General features: G+C 45.4%; 1 protein-coding gene across 4 annotated transcripts in view; it reads right to left on the bottom strand.

Moving 5' to 3' along the window:
- LOC134455900 (microtubule-associated protein 4) overlaps positions 1 to 17,500 on the bottom strand; it is a 170,695-nt gene that overhangs the window by 124,795 nt on the left and 28,400 nt on the right. For all 4 annotated transcript variants that reach the window (XM_063207256.1, XM_063207255.1, XM_063207258.1 and 1 more), the window contains exon 2: positions 4,776 to 4,968. In XM_063207256.1, the coding sequence (XP_063063326.1) occupies positions 4,776 to 4,959 (184 nt within the window). In that variant the 5' untranslated portion in view covers positions 4,960 to 4,968. The remainder of the gene's footprint in view (positions 1 to 4,775; positions 4,969 to 17,500) is intronic.

Raw genomic sequence — 17,500 nt, 5'->3', positions numbered from 1 at the left:
CAGGTCCCCGTCCCCCCACTAGCACTATGGTACCAGAAAGCACATTGACAGCAAGCACCTCCCATCTTGGCCTCCTGAAAAAAATATTTCTTAAGTTCTTTTTTTGTGGGGTCTCATATTCATATTCATATACGGCATCAATATTTCATCTGAAACTGCACAAAAAGCCTTTTCAATGATGACAGCCATTATCCCTGATACCAGATAACCCCTATATCCATCTTGGAAAACAAATGTTCTGTGAGAAACACTGAACTTCTACAAATACGTAGCCTTACTCTGACAGTATTCATATTAGGCTTGACTGAATTATTGTCAATATTCTGTGCATTAGAATATATACATTGCGTACAATACACATACATACTTGCAAATAATTCCATACCACTTGCATGCTAAATCAGAGATTCTTTAAGTATAAAGATATGCCATTGTAATAGGTTGCTATGGGCACCTAACGTGACCAGGTTCCGGTCTGCCTAAAGCGGCGTGTCATAATGCTCCTACATTGAATAGAACAGTCCTTAGGTCTGCCTAGGTCTGCCTAAAGGGGGAATTATCCCCCCTCCCCCTTGCAATAATAGAACCCGGAAACAATGGGCCAATGGAACCTCTCTCTCTCTACTGTCTCAGGCTAAATCATCTAATAACCTCCAGGGTTCCCCTTTCTGCCTTGTAAAATAATGAGGCAGCCAACAGTCCGCCATTGAATAAATCACTCTGAACAGTGTTTGTGGTCATGGCATTGGGCAACAACACGATGACAGGAGAGCGTTACGAGAGCCACGACGCACACTCTGGAGTCCTGGCACAATGAGAGCTGAAGGATACTTATGTAATCACGATTCATTCGCAAAAAGACCACTTAGCCAAACATTGCTGCCTCAGCCTCATCTGCCGGCTTAGGACAGGCAGCTTCCATGACGCAGCATCAGTGAACAAACACACACACTCACGCACGCACGCACGCACGCACGCACGCACGCACGCACGCACGCACGCACGCACGCACGCACGCACGCACGCACGCACGCACACACAAATGCGCGCACACACACACGCACGCACACACACAAACACAGACACTCAGCTCAAAATGGATAAAAGATAAAAACAAAACAAACAAACAAAAACAAAACCTAATCCCAAAACGAAAATGGAATAGAAAGTAGAATACGATGGAGCACCAAACGAGAAAGAACATGTATCCAGGCAACACAAAGGATTCTGGGAAATGGCAAGGCACAAAGGATTTTTGGATGCCTCTTACCTTGAGCCTCCTCCTCTCCATTTTCCAACCCAGCTTCTGCAGCTGTGTTCACGTACGTGTGTGCGCACGCACACACACACACACACACACACACACACACACACACACACACACACACACACACACACACACACACACACACACACACACACACACACACACACACACACACACACACACACACACACAAAATACTTTTAACACCTGCTGCCCATGTCATGTCAGAAACTCTGCTCTTATCTGCAGACATTAAGAAGGGAATGAATCGCGCTGCCAACAGGAATCTGGAGAGAACTGTGAGCCCTTCATGAATATTCAGCTGGACATGCATACTCAAGATATCCCCACACCTGCTTCATATACACGTAGGCTACTGTTACAGATCATGGACAGTGTGGCTCACAGAAATCACATGGTCAGGTACAGTTTGAAGAAGAAATTACACACACACGCACGCGCACGGGTATACACACACGCACGCGCACACACACACATACACGCACACACACAGGCACACACACACACACACACACACACACACACACACACCCTCCCAGGATCCACACACACAGACACACACGGGCCCTCATAAACATCCAACATCCACACATGGCCGTAGCCACATGTGAGGTAAGGGAGGTCCGGACCTCCCTAATTTCCAGAGACAGTAATATATTTTTTTAATCTCAGTTTTTGCATACACGTTTCAATCGACGTTTTTATTGACATAGCTTTTGTGTATGGGTGAGTATGTGGCACCATTGGACAGGTCTCTTTCTGCCCTTTCCAAGAGTATGTGCATGACAAGTGTGTGTCCCTGACTCGGCAATGAATGTAATTAATTAATTTTAATTTCCAGAAATAGATATTTTCAGCTGCAAAACATACTGTATTTTGGTCATACTAGTGCGTATTAGTTAATTGTCTAGCAAATATTTATGAAAAGACTTGAAAAATTGGCAGAAGACAGCACAGTTTCAATGAGTGCGCACTATGGACCTCCCATATTTAAAACTCCTGGCTACGGCCATGATCCACACCGCCGAAATGTGTGTACCGTCACTTCAGCTATTACCTAATGTGACACCAAAAAGGCTGAAACAGAGTTGGTCTGGGGATATTATTCTCCGTTTTCTCAATCCAGCATTTAGCATAATCTCCTTCAGGAGAGGGCCACATAGGGAGAGGGTCTCTAATGCCTCTTCTTGAGATATAATGACTAAGAATGGATTAGGAGTTCATAAGAAACAGTGTTTCGCAATACAGTAGGCAGAGACTGATGAACACATCCAACCCACTTATTAACATGGACACATACATGAAGGTACACGTAGGCAATGTATGGACGATAAGATTCATGTATGATCATCCCTGCAAGTTCACATGTTGAGTAGATTTACACGAAGAAGCTACTGGTTTATTATAAAGCTTACTGTAATCTTAAAAACATTCAATTACGTCTTTGTAAGAGTGAAAGAAACTGAGATCTGTCTTTTTTTCCCTCTGTCACGCACAAACAAACGCACGTGCACACAAACACACACACAGACACACACACACAGACACACACACACACACACACACACACACACACACACACACACACACACACACACCACACACACACACACACACACACACACACACACACACACACACACACACACACACACACACACACACATACACACACACTCACGTTCACTCATGGTCACACACACACACGAAAACATCCAACCCACACACACACACACACACACACACACACACACACACACACACACACCTGTGTGCCAGGCCTGAATTGTGTTTCCTGAGGAAGGAAGGGCTGCAGAGAGAGACACACACTCTTTACTCACTCAGCCCCACTGAATAGATCGCTGGCTGATATTTCACCACAAGGACTCAGCCAGGCGCGTCATAAACCTTCTCCCGGTCGATAACGGGAGTAATTAGCGTTAATCGAATGCCAAGATACCCTCTTGACATCAAAAGGAGCCAGCTCACCGCAACAGCCAAGTCCGCTATCCAACAGATGGGCCGCCACAGTCATCCAGCCATTAGATGCTGGAGCCAAATTTTAATCAACTGATAATAATACCACGTCTTGTTGTCTTCAAGTCAAAACGAAACAAAAGGCAGAATTCTCCCGCCCGCCCTCCGGCGTTTTAATCTGGCCAAGGCAACAGCAGGTGTTAGATTTTATTATGTAGATGGATCACAAAGGCAGCCAGCATTCAGGTCTGTCATCTAGGCACTGCACTATCTTGTCTTGTCTTTTCTCCGGAGGTAAGACCATCAAAGGTGTAGGTTGCCAAACACGCGTAACTGCCAATGTGCCAATGAGGACTGCCAAACCCGTAGTAGTATCAATACAGTGATCCCCCATCTACAGTATCAAAGTAGTTACCTTTCAGAACTTACAATGACACAGCAAGATGATACAGAAAACATTTCATTCTACAGATGTAAGTCTTAAGGTTATCTTCCACACACCGTGCTCTTCCATCTTGCTGGTGCGTCTCTGAAGTAATCTAGTAGTAGGAAATGGATCACACTCAATTTTTCTTCTTTCTTGTTGTTTTCTTTTTAATTTAACATTGCAGGGACTGACATGACAGACGTTTCGGCTGCACAGAGCCTTTCGGCTGCACAGAGTGACACTGGAGAAGGCTCTGTGCAGCCAAAACGTCTGTCATGTCAGTCCCTGCAATGTTAAATTAAAAAGAAAACAACAAGAAAGAAGAAGAATTGAGTGCGATCCATTTCCTACTACAGATGTAAGTCTTAAAATACTTGACCAACATCATGTTCCATTCAATGTTTCTTCTGTGTGCATAATGATGTACCATTCACATACTAACATACATAAAACCCAACAGCACCAGCCCTTGAGGACTGTTGGTCCACTTGGAAATGCCTTACATGTCAGATTACCAGTCCAGCTTCTAGCTAAGTCAGTACTGTGTCTGTACAGCATAAGGGGTGGGGAAGCAAGGTTTACTAACGTTCCACGGCAAGCTAAACCAGCTGGCATCCTCTCACGGTAGTCTGGCAAACCGAGACACCTAAAAATCTAATCACGAAAATCATTTTTTTATATTCAGTTAGGTGAGTGAACGAATGGATGGTCTGATCAATTGTAGCTTCTACCAGTAGCACAGGGAGGCATTTCATAAACACGAGCTAGATACGCCCTTTGCGTCTCCCTCTGAGAAATGGGTTGACAACGTTAGTTAGTTAGCCAGACCAAAGTCTTGAAGAGACTTGCAGTCGCGGTAGCCAGGCTAGGCATCCATCCGTTCAGGGTCAGATTATCCATAAGGGCCATTAGCACAGTGCCCAGGGGCACCAACCATTTACAGCCAGTTAGGGGGCACTACACGACACAAACTTTACAAATATTGTTCATATACTGTAGGGGACACGAGTAAGATATTAGTGCCCCGGGGGCACCATAGTGTCTAAATATGATCCTGCATCTGTTACAACTGGCTAATCTTACCTTTCTGCTTGCCGTCTTTGTCGTCGACCAGCGGGATGTAGTCGGTCTTGCCCACCGTCTCGCCCACCTGGTCGTCGAAGGTCTCCGCCTCCAGCTGGGCCACAAAGTCGCGCTCCACCAGGCCCTCCGGACCCGGCGCTGGCACACTGTCAGTCAGAGCGTCGCCCAGACTCAAGTCCGCCATGCTGCACGTCTGTGGGCACAGAGGGGGGGAGGAAGGTGGAGAGGAGACAGACAGGGAGTCAGCAGTCAAAATCTCAAAATCAAAGTGCACTTTTTTGTCAATTCACCATCTAACCAGCAGAGGGAGTGGCAGCAAATTTCGGGCCCTTTATATCTTCATCAATCAGATATTTAAAGAATCTCTGGTGTAGTCCTGGTGACTCAGTCAGACTTTACCCCCCAGAACAAAACCCTTGAAACAGCATTACACAGAGGGATGATTCTCAACAATTTTTGGTGTCAAAGATAGGCCCTTAACGTCAAAACAAATGCCGTACGACTGAAAAGCACCCCCTTGTGGCAGCATAGTCCGAGTTAGGGAAAGGTCTCGGCCTAGGCAACCTTGATAACATGCGACGTGGCAAGTATACCCTTAACATCAAATACTGCCACCTGCCATGTTGCGCGTCAGTGCGGAAAAGGGGCAGACATCCAAGGAGAGTCAAAAGTTAAAAGAAGAAAAAAAATACAGTGCATTTTATTGGCAATGCACTATGTCACCAAAGTTACAGTACACAGAGGATTCAAAGTGTCACCCGACACCAACTGTGCAATTTGAAATAAAAACACATACACAGAGATTGGCAGAGAGAGGAGAGGAAGGCAGGGCAGAGGGGTGTCATGGGGTCAGAGGGCAAAAGGTGAAAGGTTAGGTGTTGTACTGTACAGTCAACAACAGTATACAACAGGATAATGTGGCTATGTATGCAATCTGGACTTGAGGTTTTATGCAGCACACACACCTTCACGTGTTTACATTTTATAGCAAAGTTACGATACTAATATAAAACCTTCCGTCTCCTTCTCCCAATTGTTCTAAAACTCACTGGTGTGTGCACACAATCAAGCACACTGAGATACACTACAAACAACACACGACTGGCAAATTTGTTGAACTCAAATAGTATTTGCATTTCAGCTGGGGCAACCATTTCAACAAACCCACCCGTACCCACACTGGTCCCCATGCCAACACATCACTAGAGCATTCCTCTCTGTCCCATTTGGCCAGAATAAGATTGATGACTGTCTTGCCTGAAGCACAAATAGCTACTCATCCTGCCAAGACATCCCACAACCTGCTGTTGCCTCTTGAAATATGTGTTCCACATATAACCAGAAGGGGGCATGGTGGAGCACTGTGCTGCACCTCCATGCAGCTGGAGTGATTGGGGCCAGGAGCAGATGTACCCAAAATCAACTGCTGACCTACATCAGAACACAGGCCTAACAACCTCATAGGACAGACAGAGACACGAGTACATGACAGAGGACAGAGAAAGGCTGAAATTGTGTCATTCCAAGAATCATTTGAATATTTTAATGAACATTATGTCCTAAAACTGTGTGTGTGTGTGTGTGTGTGTGTGTGTGTGTGTGTGTGTGTGTGTGTGTGTGTGTGTGTGTGTGTGTGTGTGTGTGTGTGTGTGTGTGTGTGTGTGTGTGTGTGTGTGTGTGTGTGTGTGTGTGTGTGTGTGTGTGTGTGTGTGTGTGTGTGTGTGTGTGTGTGTGTGACTGAGATGATACATGCCCTAAAAACAGTACAGGTAGGAGCTAATAGTGTGTGAAACTGTGCAACCAATGTACGTCTGAGTTTGAACCCACATAGAATGGTTTGTCTGTAAGCTTTTCCCTGCATCATTCACAACAACAATGTTGCATAAATTATGGGTCATGGTAAAAGGCGCCGCATGACATGCTATAAAAATAGTAATAGAAACATTTCAGACAGTAGGCCAATGGCTCCAGGTCATTGCATCTTGGATTAACAGGTCAACCGAGATGTTTATATCTCCAGCAGATGCCCGCCTTTGCGCTTGCGCGAAGCAAGTGTCTTCGTCAGCATTGTGGTCCACCACTGTCCGTGGGAACATATCTAGCCTACTTCACAACGAATGCAAATACTGCTGCTCCACTCCACACACAGCAAAGCAAAGCACAGTGCAGCACAGCGCAGCACAGCACAGCGCAGCCTTCAACGCTAATTCTGCTGACACCTCGCACATTTAGGATATGCTACTTAACATAGCGCCTTTCAGTGCAGCAATATCAACCGCAGTCACAATAGCGTGTTTCCTTTCTCATGTGCTGGCAGATATACGGTATACGGATATGCGTTATCTCCACACATGCAACTTAGGCACTGCAATCACACCATAAGATACCCTTTGCATTCACACGCGTGTGCAAAATATACTATTGCCTCTAAATAGCTACCAGTAAAGCCAGGTCAGACGGAAACCGCATTATGAACATGAATCAGGAGATTATCTTTCATTTTCTGTTTTGGAATTCTAGAATTCTGGAATTTTGGAAGTCTAGAGTCATGGTGAAAAGCAGAGGTGGGAACAAGTCATTGTTGCGCAACTCACAAGTAAATCACAAGTCTTTGACCCCCAAGTCAAGTCGAGTCAAAGACGAAGCAAGTCCAAGTCAAGTCAGAAGTCATAGGCCGGTAAGTCACAAGTCGAGTCAAAGTCATGCCATTTCAATTTCAAGTCATTTCACTTAAAAGTTCAGTGTTTCATGTTCTGGTTCCTTTAAGATAGGTGTTTTTTATTTTCGGGCAGAAAATGTACTCAACAATGACCCTCAAAACAAAAACATTACATTACATTTTACTACATTCAGGAGACACATCTAATGCAACAAGGATATTAACAGCATGCAAAGTAGGGATGCAAATTATCGATTAATTCATTAATCATTAGTTGATAGGCTTATCGATCGACTTACGATTAATTGATAAGCAGCGTTTTCCCCCCAAAATCTCAATGTTTCTCCAAAAAAACTACTAAATCTATTTTTTAATTAAAAATCGAGATAAAATACCATATTTAAATTAATTCTATTTCAATTCTTTAATCGAAAGATGATTTAAATATTCCCACTATTCACACCCCTCTTCACACACACTCTTCACATGCCCATTTCACCTGGGTCTCTTGTCAGTTGAACTGTCGATTAATATCGATTAATGTTTTTTAATCGATTAACGCATTGATAACGCATTAATCGATTAATCGTTTGCATCCCTAATGCAAAGTGTGTGGAAACACAGATAGGCCTATGCATAATAGAGTAAGTGTAACATAATTTTACACACTTGTCCTGATGAGGGCTTAGTCAATCAGCCAGTCAGTCACTCACTCACTCACTTACTCTCTCACTCACTTGTTCATTTCTTCACTGAAGCATTGCTTGAGTTGCTTCTCTCTTCTCCTCTCTTTTCATCTCTCCCTCTATCCCTCTCTCCATCCCTCCCATGTAATCTGCCATACCTCGTTCTTTCATCTTTCCCTAACCCCCAGGGTCCTCCTCAATCTGAGAGATTAGGAGAGCATGTGTCCATCAGCCATCACAAGGAGGATTAGATGGGACAGAATATAAGGGCTTTGAGCATCAGAGGGATGCCCTCACCGATACTGTATGTTATACATGTGATGAATACACAGATGCACAGACACATACTGTACATGCATACATACACACAAAAAGCCCCTCCTCACATTTTTACTGCGCTTGTATGCTATGCTATCTTGGGCTGAACTCCCCAAAAGATGAGATGTAATATTTAAATGGGTCCTGGATAAATAAAAGTGAAACATGGGTCAATTCATTTTTTGGTGCTCAGACGTCAGGTGGTACAATCACACATAATGCCCATAAATGAATTAGTAATTGGTAATTAATGTACTGTAAATGAACATGCTTCTTAGATCCACTAAAAAGAAGAAACAAAAAACATTTAATCCATACAATGGTGGCATTAGCTCTAGTTGAACCACCCTGACATGTGCTGCTACTAAAATGTCTGACCCATATACTGTACGCAGGCCGCCGTGGCATAATGGCTCTGTCTTTGGGTCAGGGGGTCACTACTAGTTCGTATCCCACCCTTACCAGTACACCATCCATGGAAGAAGTGCCCTTGAACAAGGTGCCTACTACTGCAGTAACCTTATATTTCTCCAGGGAGTGTAATCAATAACCTGTAATAACAGTAAGTCTCTCTGGTATCAGCTAAGTGTAGTGTAATGCAATACCCACACCCAACAACCATACAATACAGTCAGACACACAAGCGCTTCAATACCTGTACCTGTTCATAATATGATCAACATTGAAATTGACCACATTCAAATTTGTACACATATTTCACCTTGGCCACATGCAATTGACATATGTTGCAATTGATATATGTTGTTTTACATATTCACACATACTCACTGGTGGAACTTAGTCTTTCTGTCTGCCTGTTCGGTTTTGTATACATCTGTCTGGTTCTGTCTGCCAGGTCCATTTGCTGTCTATCTGTCTATCTGCCTGTCTCTCATCAGCCTTGTCTTTCTCTAGGCTCTGGGCTTACCTGAAGCCAGTCAAAAGAGAAAAGCTTAGCTGGCTGTGACCAACCCTTGTGCCATTCCAAGTCCCAGGCACTGCAGAGCCTCAATGGGATCCACACAGGCATGGCAGACTTTAATAGTCCAATATCGTTTATGAGGACTGGTGCTTGCCCTCCATCTCTCCTCTCCTCTCCTCCCCTCTCCAGGGTTGCCAGATCAGACAAAAAATGCCAGATGAGACAAAAAATGCACAAGACCCGCCTGGAAGCACTAAATCTTGCCCAATTTGAACTAATTTCTATTGATTTCCATGGCCATAAATTGACAGAAAAACCCGCCCAAATGCCTTTTTTTACCCACAAATGGCCATCCTAAGCAGCCCAATCTGGCAACACTTCTCTCCTCTCTGTCTTCACACCCCTGCTTCCTTTTCCTGGTGCACTTTTTCCCCTCGCTGTTGGCTGGTCTGTCTTTAAGGAAACTGAAGTGCTCCCCCTAGTGGACACAGCGGTGTATGAGCCGAGTGGTGCTGAGGAAAACGGGACATAATGTTCTGACTGAGGAAACAGACAGCAAAAGAGAGAGAGAGAGAGAGAGAGAGAGAGAGAGAGAGAGAGAGAGAGAGAGAGAGAGAGAGAAGGGGAAGGGGGAGGGGGGAGAGGGAAGGAGGGAGAGAGAGAGAGAGAGAGAGAGAGAGATAGGGTGTGAGAGAGAGAAAGTGAGAGGGGAGGAAGTGAGAAGGAGTGAGAGAGGCGTGTGCAGGGTGAGGCAGAGGAGGGTGAGACAGACAGAAAGAGGGGTAGAGAGATGGGAGGGGAGGGGAGGGGAGGGGGAGAGCATGGAAGAAGACAAAGGTGGCCATGGAGGAATCGCAGATTGGCTTGGAGCAGGCCCACTCTATGCACAAAATTTACTCCGCATGGCTGAATGAATGTGTGGGTGGGTGGGTGTGTACATCTGTGTGCATGCTTGAATGTATGAGTGCACTACACATAACGGGGCTTGTGTGCATGTCACATGGCCAGTCGAGCACACTCACACACATGATTTCCTCACATGAAATGCAGCAAAACTAAGAGATATTCCTCATTTTCATTTCATTTGTGTACACTGTGTTAATCAGGTGTTAAGTGTTAGCTGGAATTCTGCAAACCGCCTATATGAACAGCCTTTGGCCAAAGCCACCCCCCACGGTGACAGCGGCTGATCAATGATCAACCATTCAGACAAGGTGACAGAGGTGACCTCCGCCGCCACATTCCACATCGAACGCGTTCCCACAGAGACACCCATACTGTTCTTGTACAGGCTCTCTCTCTCTCTCTCTCTCTCTCTCTCTCTCTCTCTCTCTCTCTCTCTCTCTCTCTCTCTCTGTCTCTCTCTCTCTCTCTCTCTCTCTCTCTCTCTCTCTCTCTCTCTCTCTCTCTCTCTCTCTCTCTCTCTGGGAAATCTTTCATTCCCCTCTGACACCGATCTCCAGCTCACTGGCACCCGCGCTTCAGAGCAAACCCAGTCAGTGTGTGTTTGTAAAGGGGAAAGACTGACAGAAACGGGAGGACAAACTACACTACCCAGAAACCTTTGCACAACATTTATTACACAGTGGCGGGAGAACACAGGCATTCATGGGGAGCCAGTGGTGAGGCTGGAGAGGAAACTGAAACTGTTTGAGTGGCAGAAAGCGAATGGTTGGTGCAAGTTTGAAATGAGTCATGGCTCAAAGATGTGGATAAACCAATAATAATAATAAAGATTAGGCCTATTTGTGAACCAACTAAATAATGATAATTCAGTTACAGTACCAGACATACAGGGACACAGTAGCAGTCTGGACAGTATTGCCCAAAAATGACCTACTGTATCCCACACCAAACATCTTTAGACCATCATCAGCAAACTTTGACAGACACAAAGCCCTTCATTGAGGCAAGTCTCAGGAGTGTGGCCTTTTGGTTTGATAGCAAGCAAACACGCACACATACTTGACACCAGCAAAAAACAAGTGTACACACTATAATCCTGAGTAAATACATGCTGTGATTGCAGACACACACTCTCAAGACACATTCATTGTGGCCTAAGGGCGTGTCTACCCAACTCAAGTTTTGCCGTTTCCTGCCTGCACACAAACACACACACACACACACACACACACACACACACACACACACACACACAAACTCTCTAGAGTAATACACACGTGGTCTGCATACAGTACCTCCTCACACGTCACACCGTCCTCCATGTGTCTCTCCGCTCGTGCTTAGACATTACGCTGACTGCACTGATATGACTGCACTACTCTACACACATGCTTCAGCACAGCAGTAACCCAATTACATCTGTTTACATCACCCCTGCTGTCCTGTTGAAAGGTTGAAAGGTACAGGCCCATTTAAATGCCAATCTCATTATTTGAGTGTGTGAGGTGAGGAGTGGAGTAGAGGAGTGGGCTCCTCTTATAGCAACATGGTGTAATATTATGCTACATCATCTTTGTCTTCACTATTTCACAAACACCATTTCTTTAACTTTCAATGATCTTTGGAACTTAAATGTGCAAAAATCCACTTCAAATAATATTTGGTAAATAGCTTGGATGATTTGGTGCATAACCCCCACTCCCCCTCTCCATATTCACACACTTGTGTAATGACATTGGCTCTGCATTCCAGAGTTTTAAACATATGAATATGATTACTGTCTCAGCATTCCAGAGCTTTAACAAGACATACTGTTATCTGATGGAACTCCCAAACATCACAGAGCACTGACGAATGCTTTAACCTTTTAGCTAACCTACCGTACACAAGAGTCTCGTTTCTTATCTGTAGGGTGAACGGAGATAGATAGAGAAAGGGCAAGACAGACAGTGTGTGTGTGGGAGAAAGAGAAATCGAAACAAAAATAGAAATACGGTCACAGAAGAAGAGATGACCCTAAGGCCTGCCCTGCACTGATTGGATCATTCAGATTGATGGAGGATGGGATGGGGTAGTGGGGCTTCTTTAAGCTGTTGGAGAGCATGAGCATTGTGAGGTTGATGAATATTAAGAAGTAACTTAAAATATCCAGGCACACTTAGATACGTACTTCTTCGAAGAGCAGTGCTCAGACTAGGAAACATGGTGTGGTGCTATAAGTAAAACAAATATTGGGCCAGTGCAACAGTTAAAGTGTACTTCCATTGATGTACAGTACGTATGTGGGACAAATACAGTTTTTTTGGGCTCAGACGTCAGATGGCACAACGACATCTAATGCCCATCAATTAATTAGTAATTGGTGGTTGATATGCTGCAATGAATACGCTTCTTAGATAGTCCACTAAAATCAAACACACACAAAAATATCTACACAGTAGTAGCACTGGCTGTTGTTGCGCTGCCCTGACGTGTGCTACCACCCATCACTGACCCATGTGCATCTGTTGATCAATTTGTGGTGCTGCACCACAAAATGGTCTATGTCTGGGAGTGTGGCCAAGTTTTCGGTCAACAGATCATCCTCAGGGCACACAGGTTGTTGAACGTTGCCATGAGTTGGAGTAGCTGTGGTGTGCTGGTGGCACACAGGGGATGCAGGGTGATCACTCAGGTCACTGATCCATTGGGCCTCCTTATCACAGGCCCTTCATGCTGTCTGGCCAGACTGGGAAGTGGCCAAAGTAAAAGTAGAACATAGTGTAAGTACAACACTAGCTAGCACATGATATCACATAGCTGTTACAACAGTTATTCCATTGTACTTAATGAGGCAAAGAGATGTATTGCCAATGAAAAAAAACCTAAAAACCTATAAAAAAAGATCCCCCAATTTGATCGAGCCAGCACAGAATCAGGTGCATTGCTCTACAGTAATAACTGTAAATCAAGTAGGTAGCAGGCTTCACTCAGGTTTCTTGATAACTTTTAAGGGTGCTGTCCCAAATGAATACTTAGAATCAAAGAAAAGGGGGGCGCACTTGCACTGCAATTGATGCAAGGTGCGCCCCCCTTTTCCTTGATTCTACAGTAATAACTGTAGACCTGTTACTCATTGAAGCCAAGTGTGTTGGAAGGAAACTAGATGGTTGTTTTGGGTGTTTTTATATTTTTAGGGGCTTTTATGCCTTCATTCGATAGAACATTATGAGATATTGACAGGAAGCGAGTAGGGGAGAGAGACGGGCGAGGGTCTGGAAATGACCTCAGCCGGACTCGTACCCGGGTCCATGGTGTAGCAGTGCAGTGCCCTACCGTTTAAGCCACGGCAGAGCCCGCAGGTTGTGTTTTTCACAACTACTTTCCCTCTGGTCACCTCCTGGTCAGACCCAGACAGCCAGGTTGGCAGGTAGGCGGGTGGGCCTCCAAGGATGACAGCCAGCCAGAGCCTCCTTCTCCCACCAGCCAGCAGGTGCCACTGTGCTTCCCCATAAATACACACCGCTGACTGGACCGGTGGCCACACTGTGTTTACATGGGCGGTGGCTGCTGTGTACCGTCGCCTTGGCTACCGCCTTCAGCTTCAGACGGCCACAGTAAGATGGGTTGCTACTGCCTTATTGTGGACCACGTACTAGTAATTGTAATGGGTCAGGCACAGTTTAAATGGGCTATTCCGCCTGTGCCCTATCTAGATAACCTGTGTAATCAACATAAGATGACCTGAAGGCTTCTGTGCATCACATACTGTAAGTCACTGCGATTAGTGAGGCCCAGCTCTATTTTTAGGACTTCTTGAGTTTTACAAATTAGATTTTTTTTCCCTTCTTCTTTTTACGAACCATGTGTATACAACTGTATACGGCTGCGCTTTAATGTCTTTCATTCATAAACATCTAACACGCCTGTGGACTAAAGATGGAAATTAGCCCTTGAGCTATAATTTGGCCCATGCATGTGTGTATTGTGTGCTGTTCTGACATTAAGTAAAGTTATGCATACTAGGTGGGCTTTGGAACCTGTACCATGCCTACATTATGTAATCAGCCAAGCAAAGTTACACCTGCCTGTGCATCAGCTGGCCGACTGTTAACAGTCAAGCACACTTAAAAAGGTCCAGGGAGAAAGCACACAGAGTGGGCAGATCTTTGAGTGGGCCCCCAGGCTAACAGCAATCTCTAGTGTTCAGTCTTCACAGAGGCTATCATTTCTTTCAACGGGTTTGCTTTGCTGACTCATTTAAATACGGGAAGTAAACAAAATCCTTCACAGTTACTGTAAGTTTTGTTTAAGTTAGGGACTTCAACATTGCTCTGACAGCCTACACATAGACAGACACATATATGGTACACACGTGTGTGCACACAGCTTCCTAAACAAAGCCAAAAAATATTGTGTCTGTATGTTGTCTCTACTATATATGTTGATTTTGCTGTTGAAGGCTCTGCCATGGTGTGCTGTGAGCAGGCGGTCCCGTCACGCGGAGCCTGGCTGGGGCTTTGCTGTATTGTGGCGGCACCGCATCCTCTGTGCAGCGAGCAACCCAAGCCTTGCATAATGACATTAAATCCAAAAGCAGGATTCCCAATCCTCAGCTTGATCTGATTGCTGCTGCGCCGTGCTGCGCTGTTCATAGAGTATGTGTGTGTGTGCATGCGCGTGCGCTTGTGTGTGTGTGTGTGTGTGTGTGTAGTTTTGTGTTTTTTGATTCAGCAAAGAGAATCTCCCCATAGGGGAAGTTAATCTGCGACAGCAGCAGCGAAAGGGAGAGGTAGGGGTATGGGGGTAGGCTATTCAGATTTGGGAGCGTTAGAGGGATATAGTACTGTATAGGTCTGGCCTCAGAGATGAAATTAGTCACGCATAAAATGAATGAAGCCTAGCTGACACACAATCAACAGATGAGATCTACTGTACTTCAGAGGTCAAATGTGGTGTATAATTACACAAACACCACACACACGCACAGATGCACAGATGCACAGACGCACACACACACACACACACACACACACACACACACACACACACACACACACACACACACACACACACACACACACACACACACACACACACACACACACACACACTTAATAGATGAAACCTAACTCGGAGGTCAAATGAACTCCATAGTGGGCTACACACTCACAACACAAAAAGGGGGAAAAAACTAGTCACTACTAAAAAGACAAACAGGTGCTGGGCACCATGGTACAAAGCACAGAGGCCCAAAATGGCGTAGTTTTGACAACCGCTTGAAAAACTATGGCAACCCAAGGCTGGCTAAGGAAAATCCTTGAACGGTCTGGGGGAAAACCAGCAGCTTTGTGCATGGGCCTTTTTTTAGGGAGCTGATGTCGTTCCTCTCTGCTAAAACCATCTGCCTGAACTGAAAGCAACACTTATGTGCCTGGCAGGCAGGCCCCGCGTGAGCTCGCGTCGCGTCCCTGAGCCAATGCCAGTGTGCCTTGCCGTGCGGTGGAGAAAGGGCTTATTCTCGGCTCAATACGCTTTATTTGAGATGTCAGGCCTGTAATTTTGGGGCAGGTCACATGATATGGGTCTCTGTGCTCCACCCCGGCCATCTTTGATGAGGTCACTGGTGTCTGCTTCTGGTCTTGGCTGCGGAACGTTTGTGCCCTGACCAAAAAAAGTACAGTAGGCCTTTAGTGTGTGTACTTGTGCAGACTAGGAAAACAAAAAAGTTGTTAATAATAACATTTAAAACAAAAAAAGATTTCCTTAAGATTTCTTTTTGTGGATTCAAGGTAAAAAAAGGGTTTCGGGCAAGTAATTGCTTGTCGTAAAAACACAAATGGGCCTAATAAAAGGCAGATACATTGCCTGTTGTTGTAAGCTGTAAACCCTAAAGAGGGCTAATAAAAACAGGTAAAACGAGGCCGACTTGACAGCACACACTTAAGTCACAGGATTCATGCCATCCTTTACCTTCCCCAACATATCTTGACCTGACCGTTACACTCCAGTCTGCAGCTCAACGAAGAAAGCTGAACGGCACATTTAAAAGCATGAGGCATTCAGGCTCATTTACGTCGTTCACTTAAAGGGTGGTATAAATCCGTGCTTCAATCGTCTCACTCTACAGCAGCCTGGCAGTGAGGTGCTTTCGCTTCTCCCTCAGCAGAGGCAGAGTGTGTTTCATTCAGCCCCACTACACGCCACTCTAGCTTCCCTCCCCGAGCTCTCACTTCTCTTTTTTCTTTCTTTCCTTTCCTTTTTTTTTTTTTTTGCCGAGCTTCAATGATGCGCCCTGACAGCTGACGCTTGGGCTTTTTCAGACTGGTTTTTGCCGAGGCCTGTTCTTCACTCACAGCCAGCCACTCACAACCACGCCAAGGAGAGGAGACAGATCCGAACAGGTGCTTCTGACAGACCGAATGTTTTTGCTTCTCTCTTTTTTCTTCTTTAGAAAAAAAAATCATTAGAAGAATAATTTCTTAGAGAAGACTGTTAACAGCTTCAGTCAGCACTTCCAAGTCCCACTCTGCCATTACTACAAGGACTTACTGTAGATATGAATACCTCAAAGACATTTCTGTGTTGTGACGCTTTCAATGGTTGCGATGTATGCAAATAAAAGCAAGAAAATCAATTGATTCAGAAACAGATGAAACACAGTCACAGACACACTAAACAAACACACAAACACACACACACACACACGCACAAACACACACACGCACAAACACACGCACAGACACAGACACAGACACAGACACACACACACACACACACACACACACACACACACACACACACACACACACACACACACACACACACACACACACACACACACACACACACACACACAGGCCTGATGGGGCCACGCCTGGCCTGGCCTGGGCTAGCCTGGACTGCACTGCTGCTGTGGAGTGAGTGGGTTTGTATTAGTTCCTGGCTGCAGGGAAAGGCCCAATGCCATAGCAGACATACCGGGGATTCCACACCGCGACAGGCGCCCAGGATTAGGGCTGTGACTCAGAGGTGACTCGGTGACACTAGAGCTCCATAGCTAGCTCCTCACTGGCCAAGAGGCTTACCGCACCTCCCCACATGCACACACATACAGACAGACGTGCATGCACACGCGCGCACACACACACACACACACACACACACACACACACACACACACACACACACACACACACACACACACACACACACACACACACACACACACACACACACACACACACGCACAAGC

Source organism: Engraulis encrasicolus, chromosome 9, assembly GCF_034702125.1.
Source record: "Engraulis encrasicolus isolate BLACKSEA-1 chromosome 9, IST_EnEncr_1.0, whole genome shotgun sequence".
Lineage (NCBI taxonomy): Eukaryota > Metazoa > Chordata > Actinopteri > Clupeiformes > Engraulidae > Engraulis > Engraulis encrasicolus.
Note: the sequence above shows the minus strand (reverse complement) of the source record. Positions and strands in the feature narration are given on the sequence as shown.